General features: G+C 35.7%; 1 protein-coding gene across 5 annotated transcripts in view; it reads left to right on the top strand.

Moving 5' to 3' along the window:
• The window catches only part of vav2 (vav 2 guanine nucleotide exchange factor), a 291,900-nt gene extending 272,416 nt beyond the window's left edge, over window positions 1-19,484 (top strand). For all 5 annotated transcript variants that reach the window (XM_049603492.1, XM_049603491.1, XM_049603489.1 and 2 more), the window contains one exon: window positions 18,339-19,484. In XM_049603492.1, the coding sequence (XP_049459449.1) occupies window positions 18,339-18,386 (48 nt within the window). In that variant the 3' untranslated portion in view covers window positions 18,387-19,484. The remainder of the gene's footprint in view (window positions 1-18,338) is intronic.
• The last annotated feature ends 408 nt before the right edge of the window (window positions 19,485-19,892 follow it).

Below are 19,892 nucleotides of genomic sequence, written 5' to 3'. Positions count from 1 at the left end.
TTTGGGACGGCATACTATACTGTGACTTTTTGCATGATTTGGGACGACATGCTATACTATGACTTTTTTCATGATTTGGGACGACATACTATACTATGACTTTTTTCATGATTTGGGACGACATACTAGACTATGATTTTTTGCATGATTTGGGACAACATACTATACTATGACTTTTTTGCATGATTTGGGACGACATATTATACTATGAGTTTTTTCATGATTTGGTACTACATGCTAGACTAGGACTATTTCATGATTTGGGACAACATACTATACTATGACTTTTTGCATGATTTGGGACGACATACTATACTGTGACTTTTTTTGCATGATTTGGGACGACATACTATACTGTGACTTTTTTGCATGATTTGGGACAACATACTATACTATGACTTTTTTTGCATGATTTGGGACGACATACTGTACTATGACTTTTTTGCATGATTTGGGACGACATGCTATACTATGACTTTTTTCATGATTTGGGACAACATACTGTACTATGACTTTTTTCATGATTTGGGACGACATACTATACTATTACTTTTTTGCATGATTTGGGACGACATACTATACTATGACTTTTTTGCATGATTTGGGACGACATACTATACTATGACTTTTTTCATGATTTGGGACAACATGCTATACTATGACTTTTTTCATGATTTGGGACGACATGCTATACTATGACTTTTTTCATGATTTGGGACAACATACTATACTGTGACTTTTTTGCATGATTTGGGACGACATACTATACTGTGACTTTTTTCATGATTTGGGACAACATACTATACTTTGACTTTTTTTGCATGATTTGGGACAACACTATACTATGACTTTTTCATGATTTGGGACGACATACTATACTATGACTTTTTGCATGATTTGGGGACCACTATACTATGACTTTTTTCATGATTTGGGACGACATACTAGACTATGATTTTTTGCATGATTTGGGACAACATACTATACTATGACTTTTTTGCATGATTTGGGACGACATATTATACTATGACTTTTTTCATGATTTGGGACGGCATACTATACTGTGACTTTTTTTTTGCATGATTTGGGACGACATACTATACTATGACTTTTTTTGCATGATTTGGGACGACATACTATACTATGACTTTTTTCATGATTTGGGACGGCATACTATACTGTGACTTTTTTTTTGCATGATTTGGGACGACATACTATACTATGACTTTTTTTTCATGATTTGGGACGACATACTATACTATGACTTTTTTCATGATTTGGGACGGCATACTATACTATGACTTTTTTGCATGATTTGGTACGACATACTATACTATGACTTTTTTTGCATGATTTTGGACGACATACTATACTATGACTTTTTTGCATGATTTAGGACGACATACTATACTATGACTTTTTTTGCATGATTTGAGACGACATACTATACTATGACTTTTTTTCATCATTTTCGATGATACACTATACTATGGCTTTGTTCCATGATTTAGGACGACATACTATACTATGACTTTTTTCATGATTTGGGACGACATACTATACTATGACTTTTTTGCATGATTTGGGACGACATGCTATACTATGACTTTTTTCATGATTTGGGACAACATACTATACTGTGACTTTTTTGCATGATTTGGGACGACATACTATACTGTGACTTTTTTCATGATTTGGGACGGCATACTATACTATGACTTTTTTGCATGATTTGGGACGACACACTATACTATGACTTTTTTGCATGATTTGGGACGACATACTATACTGTGACTTTTTTGCATGATTTGGGACGACATACTATACTATGACTTTTTTGCATGATTTGGGACGACATACTATACTATGACTTTTTTCATGATTTGGGACGACATACTATACTATGACTTTTTTGCATGATTTGGGACGACATACTATACTATGACTTTTTTTGCATGATTTGGGACGACATACTATACTATGACTTTTTTGCATGATTTGGGACGACACACTATACTATGACTTTTTTGCATGATTTGGGACGACATGCTATACTGTGACTTTTTGCATGATTTGGGACGACATACTATACTGTGACTTTTTTCATGATTTGGGACAACATACTATACTGTGACTTTTTTTGCATGATTTGGGACGACATACTATACTATGACTTTTTCATGATTTGGGACGACATACTATACTATGACTTTTTCATGGTTTAGGACGACATACTGTACTGTGACTTTTTTGCATGGTTTGGGACAGCATACTATACTGTGACTTTTTGCATGATTTGGGACGACATACTATACTGTGATTTTTTGCATGATTTGGGACAACATATACTATACTGTGACTTTTTGCATGATTTGGGACGACATACTATACTGTGATTTTTTGCATGATTTGGGACAACATATACTATACTATGACTTTTTTCATGATTTGGGACGGCATACTATACTGTGATTTTTTGCATGATTTGGGACAACATATACTATACTGTGTCTTTTTGCATGATTTGGGACGACATTCTATACTATGACTTTTTTCATGATTTGGGACGACATACTATACTATGACTTTTTTCATGATTTGGGACGACATACTAGACTATGATTTTTTGCATGATTTGGGACAACATACTATACTATGACTTTTTTGCATGATTTGGGACGACATATTATACTATGACTTTTTTCATGATTTGGGACGACATGCTATACTATGACTTTTTTCATGATTTGGGACGACATACTATACTATGACTTTTTTCATGATTTGGGACGACATACTATACTATGACTTTTTTCATGATTTGGGACGACATACTATACTATGACTTTTTTCATGATTTGGGACGACATACTATACTATGACTTTTTTCATGATTTGGGACGACATACTATACTATGACTTTTTTCATGATTTGGGACGGCATACTATACTGTGACTTTTTTGCATGATTTGGGACGACATACTATACTATGACTTTTTTGCATGATTTGGGACGACATATTATACTATGACTTTTTTCATGATTTGGGACGACATGCTATACTATGACTTTTTCATGATTTGGGACAACATACTATACTATGACTTTTTGCATGATTTGGGACGACATACTATACTGTGACTTTTTTTGCATGATTTGGGACGACATACTATACTGTGACTTTTTTGCATGATTTGGGACGACATACTATACTATGACTTTTTTCATGATTTGGGACGACATGCTATATTATGACTTTTTTCATGATTTGGGACGACATACTATACTATGACTTTTTTGCATGATTTGGGACGACATACTATACTGTGACTTTTTTGCATGATTTGGGACGACACACTATACTATGACTTTTTTGCATGATTTGGGACGACATGCTATACTATGACTTTTTTCATGATTTGGGACGACATGCTATACTATGACTTTTTTGCATGATTTGGGACGACATACTATACTATGACTTTTTTCATGATTTGGGACGACACACTATACTATGACTTTTTTGCATGATTTGGGACGACATACTATACTATGACTTTTTTTGCATGATTTGAGACGACATACTATACTATGACTTTTTTTCATCATTTTCGATGATACACTATACTATGGCTTTGTTCCATGATTTAGGACGACATACTATACTATGACTTTTTTCATGATTTGGGACAACATACTATACTGTGACTTTTTTTGCATGATTTGGGACGACATACTATACTATGACTTTTTCATGGTTTAGGACGACATACTGTACTGTGACTTTTTTGCATGGTTTGGGACAGCATACTATACTGTGACTTTTTGCATGATTTGGGACAACATATACTATACTATGACTTTTTTCATGATTTGGGACGGCATACTATACTGTGATTTTTTGCATGATTTGGGACAACATATACTATACTATGACTTTTTGCATGATTTGGGACGACATACTATACTATGACTTTTTTTCATGGTTTAGGACGACATACTATACTGTGACTTTTTTGCATGATTTGGGACGACATACTATACTATGACTTTTTTTCATGGTTTAGGACGACATACTATACTGTGACTTTTTTGCATGATTTGGGACAACATACTATACTATGACTCTTTCATGATTTGGGACGACATACTATACTATGACTTTTTTTCATGGTTTTAGACGACATACTGTACTATGACTTTTTTGCATGATTTGGGACGACATACTATACTATGACTTTTTTCATGATTTGGGACGACATACTATACTATGACTTTTTCATGATTTGGGACGACATACTATACTATGACTTTTTTTCATGGTTTTAGACGACATACTGTACTATGACTTTTTTCATGGTTTAGGACGACATACTATACTATGACTTTTTTCATGATTTGGGACGACATACTATACTATGACTTTTTCATGATTTGGGACGACATACTATACTATGACTTTTTAATGGTTTAGGACGGCATACTATACTATGACTTTTTTCATGATTTGTGACGACATTCTATATTATGACTTTTTTCATGGTTTAGGACGACATACTATACTATGACTTTTTCATGATTTGGGACGACATGCTATATTATGACTTTTTCATGATTTGGGACAACATACTATACTGTGACTTTTTTGCATGATTTGGGACGACATACTATACTATGACTTTTTTGCATGATTTGGGACGACATACTATACTATGACTTTTTTGCATGATTTGGGACGACACACTATACTATGACTTTTTTGCATGATTTGGGACGACATACTATACTATGACTTTTTTGCATGATTTGGGACGACACGCTATACTATGACTTTTTTGCATGATTTGGGACGACATACTATACTATGACTTTTTTCATGATTTGGGACGACACACTATACTATGACTTTTTTGCATGATTTGGGACGACATACTATACTATGACTTTTTTCATGATTTGGGACGACACACTATACTATGACTTTTTTGCATGATTTGGGACGACATGCTATACTGTGACTTTTTGCATGATTTGGGACGACATACTATACTGTGAGTTTTTTCATGATTTGGGACAACATATACTATACTGTGACTTTTTGCATGATTTGGGACGACATACTATACTGTGATTTTTTGCATGATTTGGGACAACATATACTATACTATGACTTTTTTCATGATTTGGGACGGCATACTATACTGTGATTTTTTGCATGATTTGGGACAACATATACTATACTATGACTTTTTGCATGATTTGGGACGACATACTATACTATGACTTTTTTTCATGGTTTAGGACGACATACTATACTGTGACTTTTTTGCATGATTTGGGACAACATACTATACTATGACTTTTTTGCATGATTTGGGACAACATACTATACTATGACTTTTTTGCATGATTTGGGACGACATACTATACTGTGACTTTTTTTGCATGATTTGGGACGACATACTGTACTATGACTTTTTCATGGTTTAGGACGACATACTATACTATGACTTTTTTCATGATTTGGGACGACATACTATACTGTGACTTTTTTTTCATGATTTGGGACGACATACTATACTATGACTTTTTCATGGTTTAGGACGACATACTATACTATGACTTTTTTCATGATTTGGGACGACATGCTATATTATGACTTTTTTCATGATTTGGGACGACATACTATATTGTGACTTTTTTGCATGATTTGGGACGACACACTATACTATGACTTTTTTGCATGATTTGGGACGACATACTATACTATGACTTTTTTCATGATTTGGGACGACATACTATACTATGACTTTTTTGCATGATTTGGGACGACATACTATACTATGACTTTTTTGCATGATTTGGGACGACACGCTATACTATGACTTTTTTCATGATTTGGGACGACATACTATACTATGACTTTTTTCATGGTTTAGGACGACATACTATACTATGACTTTTTTCATGATTTGGGACGACATGCTATATTATGACTTTTTTCATGATTTGGGACGACATACTATACTGTGACTTTTTTGCATGATTTGGGACGACATACTATACTGTGACTTTTTTGCATGATTTGGGACGACACGCTATACTATGACTTTTTTGCATGATTTGGGACGACATGCTATACTATGACTTTTTTCATGATTTGGGACGACATGCTATACTATGACTTTTTTGCATGATTTGGGACGACATACTATACTATGACTTTTTTCATGATTTGGGAAGACACACTATACTATGACTTTTGCATGATTTGGGACGACATACTATACTATGACTTTTTCATGATTTGGGACGACACACTACTATGACTTTTTGCATGATTTGGGACGACATGCTATAATGTGACTTTTTTCATTATTTGGGACGACATACTATACTGTGACTTTTTTCATGATTTGGGACAACAAACAATACAGAGACTTAATTTGCATGATTTGGGACGACATACTATACTATGACTTTTTCATGGTTTAGGACGACATACTGTACTGTGACTTTTTTGCATGGTTTGGGACAGCATACTATACTGTGACTTTTTGCATGATTTGGGACAACATATACTATACTATGACTTTTTTCATGATTTGGGACGGCATACTATACTGTGATTTTTTGCATGATTTGGGACAACATATACTATACTATGACTTTTTGCATGATTTGGGACGACATACTATACTGTGACTTTTTCATGGTTTAGGACGACATACTATTCTGTGACTTTTTGCATGATTTGGGACGACATACTATACTATGACTTTTTTCATGGTTTAGGACGACATACTATACTGTGACTTTTTTGCATGATTTGGGACAACATACTATACTATGACTCTTTCATGATTTGGGACGACATACTATACTATGACTTTTTTTCATGGTTTTAGACGACATACTGTACTATGACTTTTTTCATGGTTTAGGACGACATACTGTACTATGACTTTTTTCATGATTTGGGACGACATACTATACTATGACTTTTTCATGATTTGGGACGACATACTATACTATGACTTTTTTTCATGGTTTTAGACGACATAATGTACTATGACTTTTTTCATGGTTTAGGACGACATACTATACTATGACTTTTTTCATGATTTGGGACGACATGCTATATTATGACTTTTTTGCATGATTTGGGACAACATACTATACTATGACTCTTTCATGATTTGGGACGACATACTATACTATGACTTTTTTTCATGGTTTTAGACGACATACTGTACTATGACTTTTTTCATGGTTTAGGACGACATACTATACTATGACTTTTTTCATGATTTGGGACGACATGCTATATTATGACTTTTTTCATGATTTGGGACGACATACTATACTGTGACTTTTTTGCATGATTTGGGACGACACACTATACTATGACTTTTTTGCATGATTTGGGACGACATACTATACTGTGACTTTTTTGCATGATTTGGGACGACACGCTATACTATGACTTTTTTGCATGATTTGGGACGACATACTATACTATGACTTTTTTCATGATTTGGGACGACACGCTATACTATGACTTTTTTTCATGATTTGGGACGACATACTATACTATGACTTTTTTCATGATTTGGGACGACACACTATACTATGACTTTTTTGCATGATTTGGGACGACATACTATACTATGACTTTTTTCATGATTTGGGACGACACACTATACTATGACTTTTTTGCATGATTTGGGACGACATGCTATACTGTGACTTTTTGCATGATTTGGGACGACATACTATACTGTGACTTTTTTCATGATTTGGGACAATATACTATACTGTGACTTTTTTTGCATGATTTGGGACGACATACTATACTATGACTTTTTCATGATTTGGGACGACATACTATACTATGACTTTTTCATGGTTTAGGACGACATACTGTACTGTGACTTTTTTGCATGGTTTGGGACAACATATACTATACTATGACTTTTTTCATGATTTGGGACGACATACTATACTATGACTTTTTCATGATTTGGGACGACATACTATGCTATGACTTTTTCATGGTTTAGGACGGCATACTATACTGTGACTTTTTGCATGATTTGGGACAACATATACTATACTATGACTTTTTTCATGATTTGGGACGGCATACTATACTGTGATTTTTTGCATGATTTGGGACAACATATACTATACTATGACTTTTTGCATGATTTGGGACGACATACTACACTATGACTTTTTTTCATGGTTTAGGACGACATACTATACTGTGACTTTTTTGCATGATTTGGGACAACATATACTATACTATGACTTTTTTCATGATTTGGGACAACATACTATACTATGACTCTTTCATGATTTGGGACGACATACTATACTATGACTTTTTTTCATGGTTTTAGACGACATACTGTACTATGACTTTTTTCATGGTTTAGGACGACATACTATACTATGACTTTTTTCATGATTTGGGACGACATACTATACTATGACTTTTTCATGATTTGGGACGACATACTATACTATGACTTTTTTTCATGGTTTTAGACGACATACTGTACAATGACTTTTTTCATGGTTTAGGACGACATACTATACTATGACTTTTTTCATGGTTTAGGACGACATACTATACTGTGACTTTTTTCATGGTTTAGGACGACATACTATACTATGACTTTTTTCATGATTTGGGACGACATACTATACTATGACTTTTTTTCATGGTTTAGGACGACATACTGTACTATCACTTTTTTCATGGTTTAGGACGACATACTATACTATGACTTTTTTCATGATTTGGGACGACATACTATACTGTGACTTTTTTCATGGTTTTGGACGACATACTATACTGTGACTTTTTTCATGATTTGGGACGACATACTATACTATGACTTTTTTTCATGGTTTTAGACGACATACTGTACTATGACTTTTTTTCATGGTTTAGAACGACATACTATACTGTGACTTTTTTCATGATTTGGGACGACATACTATACTGTGATGTTTGGACTTGAATGTGCAAATTAAGGAATTACAAAGATCTATTCATCACACTGAGCTACCTTTCTGCTACACATCCTGTTATCAATCTCATCCAGAAAAAAAGTTTACCTTCACCAGTTATCTGGTTTGGATTACATTAACACGTAAACAATAAAAAGACACATTAAAAAAATATTTCATTGCCAAGTCAGGAGCTGATAGTTGACTTTGGGAGAAAGTAGGGACCTTAATGTCAACAGGTCATCAGTGTAGAGGGTGAACAGCATCAAGTACTATGTTGTCCACGTCACTGGCAGCCTGACCTGGGTGTTGCAGACTGTTCCGCCTCAGATACTTGAAGAAACTCCAGAGATATCCAGATATCCCCTCAAATACTGAGGAATCCTGATGGGGATCCTCCGTACGGAAACAGGCCCCCCAATCATACACATATTTCTTATTGCACTCTTTTTATAATGCACAAACTAGAGGAACTGAATTAACATAACATTTCATTGGAATTGTACCTTATACAATAACACATGACAAATACATTGACAGAAGACCACAGAAGATTATTCCAATCCAGACTGTGAAGATGTTTCTTTTTTTTGTGACTTTGGGTCTGTGGCAACTCCTCTTTTCTCTGCCTCATATATTTTTTTAACAAAGGAGTCTCTCATTTAAAAATACTTTGTATGTTTTCAATATTCAACATGAAACATAGTTGATGATAGAAGAGATGAGCGAAGACGTTTCTTCAGGTGGTCTTATGATGTTCCTCTTCTTTCCAGATGTCTGCCATTTTTAGATGTGCAGTGTCAATGGATAAGACAAGCACCTCTCTTAACGAGTATTCATTTTAGTTAGCCCCACTTGTGATGTGCTTGTGACTATACTATGACATTTTTTCATGGTTTGGGATTACATGAAAAAAAGTCATAGTAGTATGTCGTCCGAAATGATGGGAAAGGTCATAGTACAGTATGCCGTCCCAAATCATGAAAAAAAGTCATTGTACAGTATGCCGTCCCAAATCATGAAAAAAAGTCATTGTACAGTATGCCGTCCCAAATCATGAAAAAAAGTCATAGTACAGTATGTCGTCCCAAATCATGAAAAAAGTCATTGTACAGTATGTCGTCCCAAATCATGAAAACAAGTCATAGTACAGTATGTCGTCCCAAGTGATGAAAAAAGTCATTGTATGGTATGCCGTCCCAAATCATGAAAACAAGTCATAGTACAGTATGTCGTCCCAAGTGATGAAAAAAGTCATTGTATGGTATGCCGTCCCAAATCATGAAAACAAGTCATAGTACAGTATGTCGTCCCAAGTGATGAAAAAAGTCATTGTACAGTATGTCGTCCCAAATCATGAAAAAAAGTCATAGTACAGTATGCCGTCCCAAATCATGAAAAAAAGTCATTGTACAGTATGTCGTCCCAAATCATGAAAAAAGTCATTGTACAGTATGTCGTCCCAAATGATGAAAAAAAGTCATAGTACAGTATGTCGTCCCAAGTGATGAAAAAATCATTGTACAGTATGTTGTCCCAAATGATGAAAAGTCATTGTACAGTATGCCGTCCCAAATCATGAAAAAAAGTCACAGTATGTCGTCCCAAATCATGAAAAAAGTCATTGTACAGTATGTCGTCCCAAATGATGAAAAAAAGTCATAGTACAGTATGTCGTCCCAAGTGATGAAAAAAAGTCATTGTACAGTATGTCGTCCCAAATGATGAAAAAAAGTCATTGTACAGTATGTCGTCCCAAATGATGAAAAAAAGTCATAGTACAGTATGTCGTCCCAAATCATGAAAAAAAGTCATAGTACAGTATGTCGTCCCAAATGATGAAAAAAAGTCATAGTACAGTATGTCGTCCCAAATCATGAAAAAAAGTCATTGTACAGTATGTCGTCCCAAATGATGAAAAAAAGTCATAGTACAGTATGTCGTCCCAAATCATGAAAAAAAGTCATAGTACAGTATGTCGTCCCAAATGATGAAAAAAAGTCATTGTACAGTATGTCGTCCCAAATGATGAAAAAAAGTCATTGTACAGTATGTCGTCCCAAATGATGAAAAAAAGTCATTGTACAGTATGCCGTCCCAAATGATGAAAGAAAGTCATTGTACAGTATGCCGTCCCAAATGATGAAAGAAAGTCATTGTACAGTATGTCGTCCCAAATCATGAAAAAAAGTCATTGTACAGTATGTCGTCCCAAATCATGAAAAAAAGTCATTGTACAGTATGTCGTCCCAAATCATGAAAAAAAGTCATAGTACAGTATGTCGTCCCAAATGATGAAAAAAAGTCATTGTACAGTATGTCGTCCCAAATCATGAAAAAAAGTCATAGTACAGTATGTCGTCCCAAATGATGAAAAAAAGTCATTGTACAGTATGTCGTCCCAAATGATGAAAAAAAGTCATAGTACAGTATGTCGTCCCAAATCATGAAAAAAGTCATTGTACAGTATGTCGTCCCAAATCATGAAAACAAGTCATAGTACAGTATGTCGTCCCAAGTGATGAAAAAAGTCATTGTATGGTATGCCGTCCCAAATCATGAAAAAAAGTCATAGTACAGTATGTCGTCCCAATTGATGAAAAAAGTCATTGTACAGTATGTCGTCCCAAATCATGAAAACAAGTCATAGTACAGTATGTCGTCCCAAGTGATGAAAAAAGTCATTGTATGGTATGCCGTCCCAAATCATGAAAACAAGTCATAGTACAGTATGTCGTCCCAAGTGATGAAAAAAGTCATTGTATGGTATGCCGTCCCAAATCATGAAAACAAGTCATAGTACAGTATGTCGTCCCAAGTGATGAAAAAAGTCATTGTACAGTATGTCGTCCCAAATGATGAAAAAAAGTCATAGTACAGTATGTCGTCCCAAATGATGAAAAAAAGTCATTGTACAGTATGTCGTCCCAAATGATGAAAAAAAGTCATTGTACAGTATGCCGTCCCAAATGATGAAAAAAAGTCATTGTACAGTATGTCGTCCCAAATCATGAAAAAAAGTCATTGTACAGTATGTCGTCCCAAATCATGAAAAAAGTCATTGTACAGTATGTCGTCCCAAATCATGAAAAAAGTCATAGTACAGTATGTCGTCCCAAATGATGAAAAAAAGTCATTGTACAGTATGTCGTCCCAAATGATGAAAAAAAGTCATTGTACAGTATGTCGTCCCAAATCATGAAAAAAAGTCATAGTACAGTATGTCGTCCCAAATGATGAAAAAAAGTCATTGTACAGTATGTCGTCCCAAATGATGAAAAAAAGTCATAGTACAGTATGTCGTCCCAAATCATGAAAAAAGTCATTGTACAGTATGTCGTCCCAAATCATGAAAACAAGTCATAGTACAGTATGTCCCCCAAGTGATGAAAAAGTCATTGTATGTATGCGTCCCAAATCATGAAAACAAGTCATAGTACAGTATGTCGTCCCAAGTGATGAAAAAAGTCATTGTATGGTATGCCGTCCCAAATCATGAAAACAAGTCATAGTACAGTATGTCGTCCCAAGTGATGAAAAAAGTCATAGTACAGTATGTCGTCCCAAATCATGAAAAAAAGTCATAGTATAGTATGCCGTCCCAAATCATGAAAAAAAGTCATAGTATAGTATGCCGTCCCAAATCATGAAAAAAAGTCATAGTACAGTATGTCGTCCCAAGTGATGAAAAAATCATTGTACAGTATGTTGTCCCAAATGATGAAAAGTCATTGTACAGTATGTCGTCCCAAGTGATGAAAAAGTCATTGTACAGTATGTTGTCCCAAATGATGAAAAGTCATTGTACAGTATGTCGTCCCAAGTGATGAAAAAATCATTGTACAGTATGTTGTCCCAAATGATGAAAAGTCATTGTACAGTATGTCGTCCCAAGTGATGAAAAAATCATTGTACAGTATGTTGTCCCAAATGATGAAAAGTCATAGTACAGTATGTCGTCCCAAATCATGAAAAAAAGTCACAGTATGCCGTCCCAAATCATGAAAAAAGTCATTGTACAGTACGCCGTCCCAAATCATGAAAAAAGTCATAGTACAGTATGTTGTCCCAAATGATGAAAAGAAGTCATAGTACAGTATGTCGTCCGAAATCATGAAAAAAGTCATTGTACAGTATGTCGTCCAAAATCATGAAAAAAGTCATAGTACAGTATGTCGTCCCAAATCATGAAAAAAAGTCATTGTACAGTATGTCGTCCCAAGTGATGAAAAAGTCATAGTACAGTATGTCGTCCCAAATCATGAAAAAAAGTCATTGTACAGTATGTCGTCCCAAATCATGAAAAAAAGTCATTGTACAGTTTGTCGTCCCAAGTGATGAAAAAGTCATAGTACAGTATGTCGTCCCAAATCATGAAAAAAAGTCATTGTACAGTATGTCGTCCCAAATCATGAAAAAAAGTCATTGTACAGTTTGTCGTCCCAAGTGATGAAAAAGTCATAGTACAGTATGTCGTCCCAAATCATGAAAAAAAGTCATTGTACAGTATGTCGTCCCAAGTGATGAAAAAGTCATTGTACAGTATGTCGTCCCAAATCATGAAAAAAAGTCATTGTACAGTTTGTCGTCCCAAGTGATGAAAAAGTCATTGTACAGTATGTCGTCCCAAATGATGAAAAAAAGTCATTGTACAGTATGTCGTCCCAAATGATGAAAAAAAGTCATAGTACAGTATGCCGTCCCAAATGATGAAAAGTCATTGTACAGTATGCCGTCCCAAATGATGAAGTCATTGTACAGTATGCCGTCCCAAATGATGAAAAGTCATTGTACAGTATGTCGTCCCAAATGATGAAAAGTCATTGTACAGTATGCCGTCCCAAATCATGAAAAAAGTCATTGTACAGTACGCCGTCCCAAATGATGAAAAAAGTCATTGTACAGTATGTCGTCCCAAATGATGAAAAAAAGTCATAGTACAGTATGTTGTCCGAAATCATGAAAAAAGTCATAGTACAGTATGTCGTCCCAAATGATGAAAAAAAGTCATAGTACAGTATGTCGTCCCAAATGATGAAAAAAAGTCATAGTACAGTATGTCGTCCGAAATCATGAAAAAAGTCATTGTACAGTATGTCGTCCCAAATCATGAAAAAAGTCATTGTACAGTATGTCGTCCGAAATCATGAAAAAAGCCATTGTACAATATGCCGTCCCAAATCATGAAAAAGTCATAGTACAGTATGTCGTCCCAAATCATGAAAAAGTCATAGTACAGTATGTCGTCCCAAATCATGAAAAAAAGTCACAGTATGCCGTCCCAAATCATGAAAAGTCATTGTACAGTACGCCGTCCCAAATCATGAAAAAAGTCATTGTATAGTATGCCGTCCAAAATCATGAAAAAAAGTCATAGTACAGTATGTCGTCCGAAATGATGAAAAAAAGTCATTGTACAGTATGCCGTCCCAAATGATGAAAAAAAGTCATTGTACAGTATGTCGTCCCAAATGATGAAAAAAAGTCATAGTACAGTATGTCGTCCCAAGTGATGAAAAAAAGTCATTGTACAGTATGCCGTCCCAAATGATGAAAAAAAGTCATAGTACAGTATGTCGTCCCAAATGATGAAAAAAAGTCATAGTACAGTATGTCGTCCCAAATGATGAAAAAAAGTCATAGTACAGTATGCCGTCCCAAATGATGAAAAAAAGTCATTGTACAGTATGCCGTCCCAAATCATGAAAAAAAAGTCATTGTACAGTATGTCGTCCCAAATCATGAAAAAAAATCATTGTACAGTATGCCGTCCCAAATCATGAAAAAAAGTCATTGTACAGTATGTCGTCCCAAATCATGAAAAAAAGTCATTGTACAGTATGTCGTCCCAAATGATGAAAAAAAGTCATAGTACAGTATGTCGTCCCAAATCATGAAAAAGTCATTCGTCCCAAATCATGAAAAAAAGTCATTGTACAGTATGTCGTCCCAAATCATGAAAAAAGTCATTGTACAGTATGTCGTCCCAAATCATGAAAAAAAGTCATTGTACAGTATGTCGTCCCAAATCATGAAAAAAAGTCATTGTACAGTATGTCGTCCCAAATGATGAAAAAAAGTCATAGTACAGTATGTCGTCCCAAATGATGAAAAAAAGTCATAGTACAGTATGTCGTCCCAAATCATGAAAAAAGTCATTGTACAGTATGCCGTCCCAAATGATGAAAAAAAGTCATTGTACAGTACGCCGTCCCAAATCATGAAAAAAGCCATTGTACAGTATATCGTCCAAAATCATGAAAAAGTCATAGTACAGTATGCCGTCCTAAATCATGAAAAAAGTCATTGTACAGTACGCCGTCCCAAGTGATGAAAAAAAGTCATTGTACAGTATGTTGTCCTGTTACTCCCTGGTCTAGGGGTGTGGGTGCGTAACATAAGGACACAGAAACACGAGAGCAAATGTACAAGTGAGCAATTTATTGCTACACACTCCAAAAACACACTGTACAATATCGCACACAAAATGGAGCAAAAGACGTCAGGGTGAGCCCAGGCCAAAACAACAAACAAAAAGCAACCTGTCTACCGACCAGCGAAATAACTTATCCCTAACAAAAACAAAAGAAACAAAAATACAATACTCGGCCTAACTCCCTAGGCTAACGAAAAACAGGAGAAAACAGGTATAACAGAAATAGCAGCTCACCCCTACGCTCCATGCAAACAATAATATGTGACAATGACTATTTACAATATATAGAAACGACTCAGTTGGCCCTACAGCGCTGGTCTTAACAAAAGAATTAATTATTTAGCAAGCAAGCTAAATAATCACACGTGGATCACATAACAAAGTACTTATCAATCACAAAACCAGAGAACGATAAAATGTGCTGCTGCCATGTACGAGCGTGGGCCTCTCGGCTTCCGTGTGGCCGGCATTATGAAGGCCGAGCCCTTTGCTCCACCAATCCGGCAGCGGTGACGTCACGCTCGTTATCCAATCGGCGACCGTTGACACAGAAGGCCAAGCCCCTTGCTCAGCCAATCCCGCCGGAGCAACGTCACGATCGTCCAGCGAATAACCTGCACACCTGTTAACACAACACACACGATCTCTGGACAGAAAGAGAGGTCTGACTCTCCACTAAACATGGTGATCAAATCCATAGACTACATAGACATAAACACATACACATAATACATACACAGGCGGCCGGGGGACGTAACACGTCCCAAATGATGAAAAAAAGTCATTGTACAGTATGTCGTCCCAAATGATGAAAAAAAGTCATTGTACAGTATGCCGTCCCAAATCATGAAAAAAAGTCATTGTACAGTATGCCGTCCCAAATCATGAAAAAAGTCATTGTACAGTATGTCGTCCCAAATCATGAAAAAAAGTCATTGTACAGTATGTCGTCCCAAATGATGAAAAAAGTCATTGTACAGTATGTCGTCCCAAATCATGAAAAAAGTCATAGTACAGTATGTCGTCCCAAATTATGAAAAAAGTCATAGTACAGTATGCCGTCCCAAATCATGAAAAAAAGTCATTGTACAGTATGTCGTCCCAAATCATGAAAAAAGTCATTGTACAGTATGTCGTCCCAAATCATGAAAAAAAGTCATTGTACAGTATGTCGTCCCAAATCATGAAAAAAAGTCATTGTACAGTATGTCGTCCCAAATCATGAAAAAAAGTCATTGTACAGTATGTCGTCCCAAATCATGAAAAAAAATCATTGTACAGTATGCCGTCCCAAATCATGAAAAAAAGTCATTGTACAGTATGTCGTCCCAAATCATGAAAAAAGTCATTGTACAGTATGTCGTCCCAAATCATGAAAAAAGTCATAGTACAGTATGTCGTCCCAAATCATGAAAAAAGTCATAGTACAGTATGTCGTCCCAAATGATGAAAAAAAGTCATAGTACAGTATGTCGTCCCAAATCATGAAAAAAGTCATAGTACAGTATGTCGTCCCAAATGATGAAAAAAAGTCATAGTACAGTATGTCGTCCCATATGATGAAAAAAAGTCATTGTACAGTATGTTGTCCCAAATGATGAAAAAAAGTCATTGTACAGTATGTCGTCCCAAATCATGAAAAAAGTCATAGTACAGTATGTCGTCCCAAATCATGAAAAAAGTCATAGTACAGTATGTCGTCCCAAATCATGAAAAAAAGTCATTGTACAGTATGTCGTCCCAAATCATGAAAAAAAGTCATAGTACAGTATGTCGTCCCATATGATGAAAAAAAGTCATTGTACAGTATGTTGTCCCAAATGATGAAAAAAAGTCATAGTACAGTATGTCGTCCCAAATGATGAAAAAAAGTCATAGTACAGTATGTCGTCCCAAATCATGAAAAAAGTCATAGTACAGTATGTCGTCCCAAATGATGAAAAAAAGTCATAGTACAGTATGTCGTCCCATATGATGAAAAAAAGTCATTGTACAGTATGTTGTCCCAAATGATGAAAAAAAGTCATTGTACAGTATGTCGTCCCAAATGATGAAAAAAAGTCATTGTACAGTATGTCGTCCCATATGATGAAAAAAAGTCATTGTACAGTATGTTGTCCGGAATGATGAAAAAAAGTCATTGTACAGTATGCCGTCCGAAATGATGAAAAAAAGTCATTGTACAGTATGTTGTCCGGAATGATGAAAAAAAGTCATTGTACAGTATGTCGTCCGAAATGATGAAAAAAAGTCATAGTACAGTATGTTGTCCGAAATGATGAAAAAAAAGTCATAGTACAGTATGTTGTCCCAAATCATAAAAAAAAAACTGGTGGACGGCTCCTCTCTATTCGTTGTAGGACAGAGAGATACACAAGATCCTATATACCAACAGCCATCAGGCTTTGTAATTCTTCGACATATAATAGATGAACTGACAGATAATTGAATTTCCCCTTGGGGATGAATAAAGTTCTTATTCTTATTATGCTCTTTAAATACATATTGTGTTGTCACTATCTCTGTAGGTTCATTATTCACTTACTGTTCCAACAAGTAGGGGAGGTTGTTGCCTAGCAACAGCTGGAGTAGTATTTGAAGTAGCCTTCAAGTATTTTTTAGAACAGGGATGTTACAGCTCAGCTGTGCAGTTATCTGAAAATAATGTACATCTCCAGGAAAATTAGAGCAAGTGAGTCACCCTGGTCTAATACATTAATGCTGCCCATACAATTGATTCACTTTAGTGTTACCAAATGTTTGTCTTCGTGCATGTATAGCTAAGTTGGATGTAAAATGGAGTCTAAATGAACTCAATTAACATCCCTTGTTTACATGTACACATTATAAAGCTCTGATAATTACTTTCTTATGTTTCAGATTGGATGGTTTCCCTCAACATACGTGGATGAAGAAGGAGTGCAGTAAGGCTTGGATGTTCGCTGGCGTGGCTCCCTTTAAATCAGGAACCATCTTCTATCTACTGTTCTCAGAGAAAATTACTCACTCTCCTTCTCCAGGAAAATAACACAAGGAAAAAAACAGAAATTTTTTGTTGTTGTTTTTGCTGGATGCTCATTTTTCAGCGAGTGTTTCTACCCCGTTTCTCTATCTTTAATTATGCATCAGCTTTGCTTTTGTTTGTATTTTATTTTTAGCAGGATGTCCTGTTTAATTTCTGTACAGGAAAGAAGAAAAAATGGCTTGGTGTCTGTCAGCCTCTGTGTGCTCTGAAGAGGCTTTACTGAACTGAGGACACAGCAGAAACAGACTGTGGATAGCTTTACTTTGAAAAAAGCTCCCCCTTGTTGCAGGTCTATGCGAGGTGAATGAAATAATTGTAAAGTATAGATAATTTATTGAATAGAGATTATTATCATTACTAATGATTATTGTGGGGAAGTTGATTTTAGCAGCAGCAAGGAATCAGATGAGAAAAACTAAAAAAGAAAAAAAAAAGAAAAAGACAGATGCTCTGTTTTCATGTTGAGAGATTTTGCCTTAGTTGTCATGGTGATGCCTTGTGGGCTGACACCAGTGGAGGGAATCGACTTTGTTGACTGGTTTTACTTCTCCATGTATGCATGTGCCCATGTGCGGCCCACACAAACACACACACACACAGACCAATGTACAGTACGGTGCCTTTGAAGAATGGTCGTTGCTTACTGAACCTCAACAGTAAAGAACATTGCCATCCCAAAAAAGACACATGAAGTCCACAGAGGACTGTGCTGAAGAAGGGGAGAGGCACTTATACTAAATACTGGAGACAGCTCGCCTTCTGAGCCCTCCAAAACAACATGGTGAAGCATTTAACTTATCCTAACAGGTGACTGGACGGACTCACAGAGACAGCCGGAGGGTTTTTAAAGCCAACAACAATCACATACACTGTCCACATCAGTCTTGGCGTCACAAGTCATTGGGTGCAATCAGCTGGATGTAAAAGGGAAACATCAAGACATTCCACTGGACAACCACTTCACACTTTTAAATCTTGTGTGTTTCTTTCTTTTTTTTTTTGCACAGAATCAAGATTATTTTTTAGGATTTGAGAACTGGACAATTTATTATTTGAAGCCAAATTCAGCCATGTTTTAATGTCTGCATGGAGTTTGTTCAATTGTTATTATTTGTATTTGTACTTTGCCTTATTTTGACAGATTATCAGGTAATGGGATTTTTCCCCCCCTTAATGTTTATCATTTTCCATGCGTGAAATTTGGTGCAGTGAAGACTGGTGAAAATTTAAACAGTGTCAGAATATTTCTTTTAATCTGAAGGAAATGTATGTGCTAATTAACATGAATCAACAGAAGGAGCCCTTAATCATTCTGTGATTTTCTGGAGTTGTAGTGCTCAGTGTTTACATTTACGTCCAGTAATTTCCTAATGCCTTAAATATGGATTTACAGCCATTTAGACAGCATT

Source organism: Epinephelus fuscoguttatus, linkage group LG18 (assembly GCF_011397635.1).
Source record: "Epinephelus fuscoguttatus linkage group LG18, E.fuscoguttatus.final_Chr_v1".
Lineage (NCBI taxonomy): Eukaryota > Metazoa > Chordata > Actinopteri > Perciformes > Serranidae > Epinephelus > Epinephelus fuscoguttatus.
Note: the sequence above shows the minus strand (reverse complement) of the source record. Positions and strands in the feature narration are given on the sequence as shown.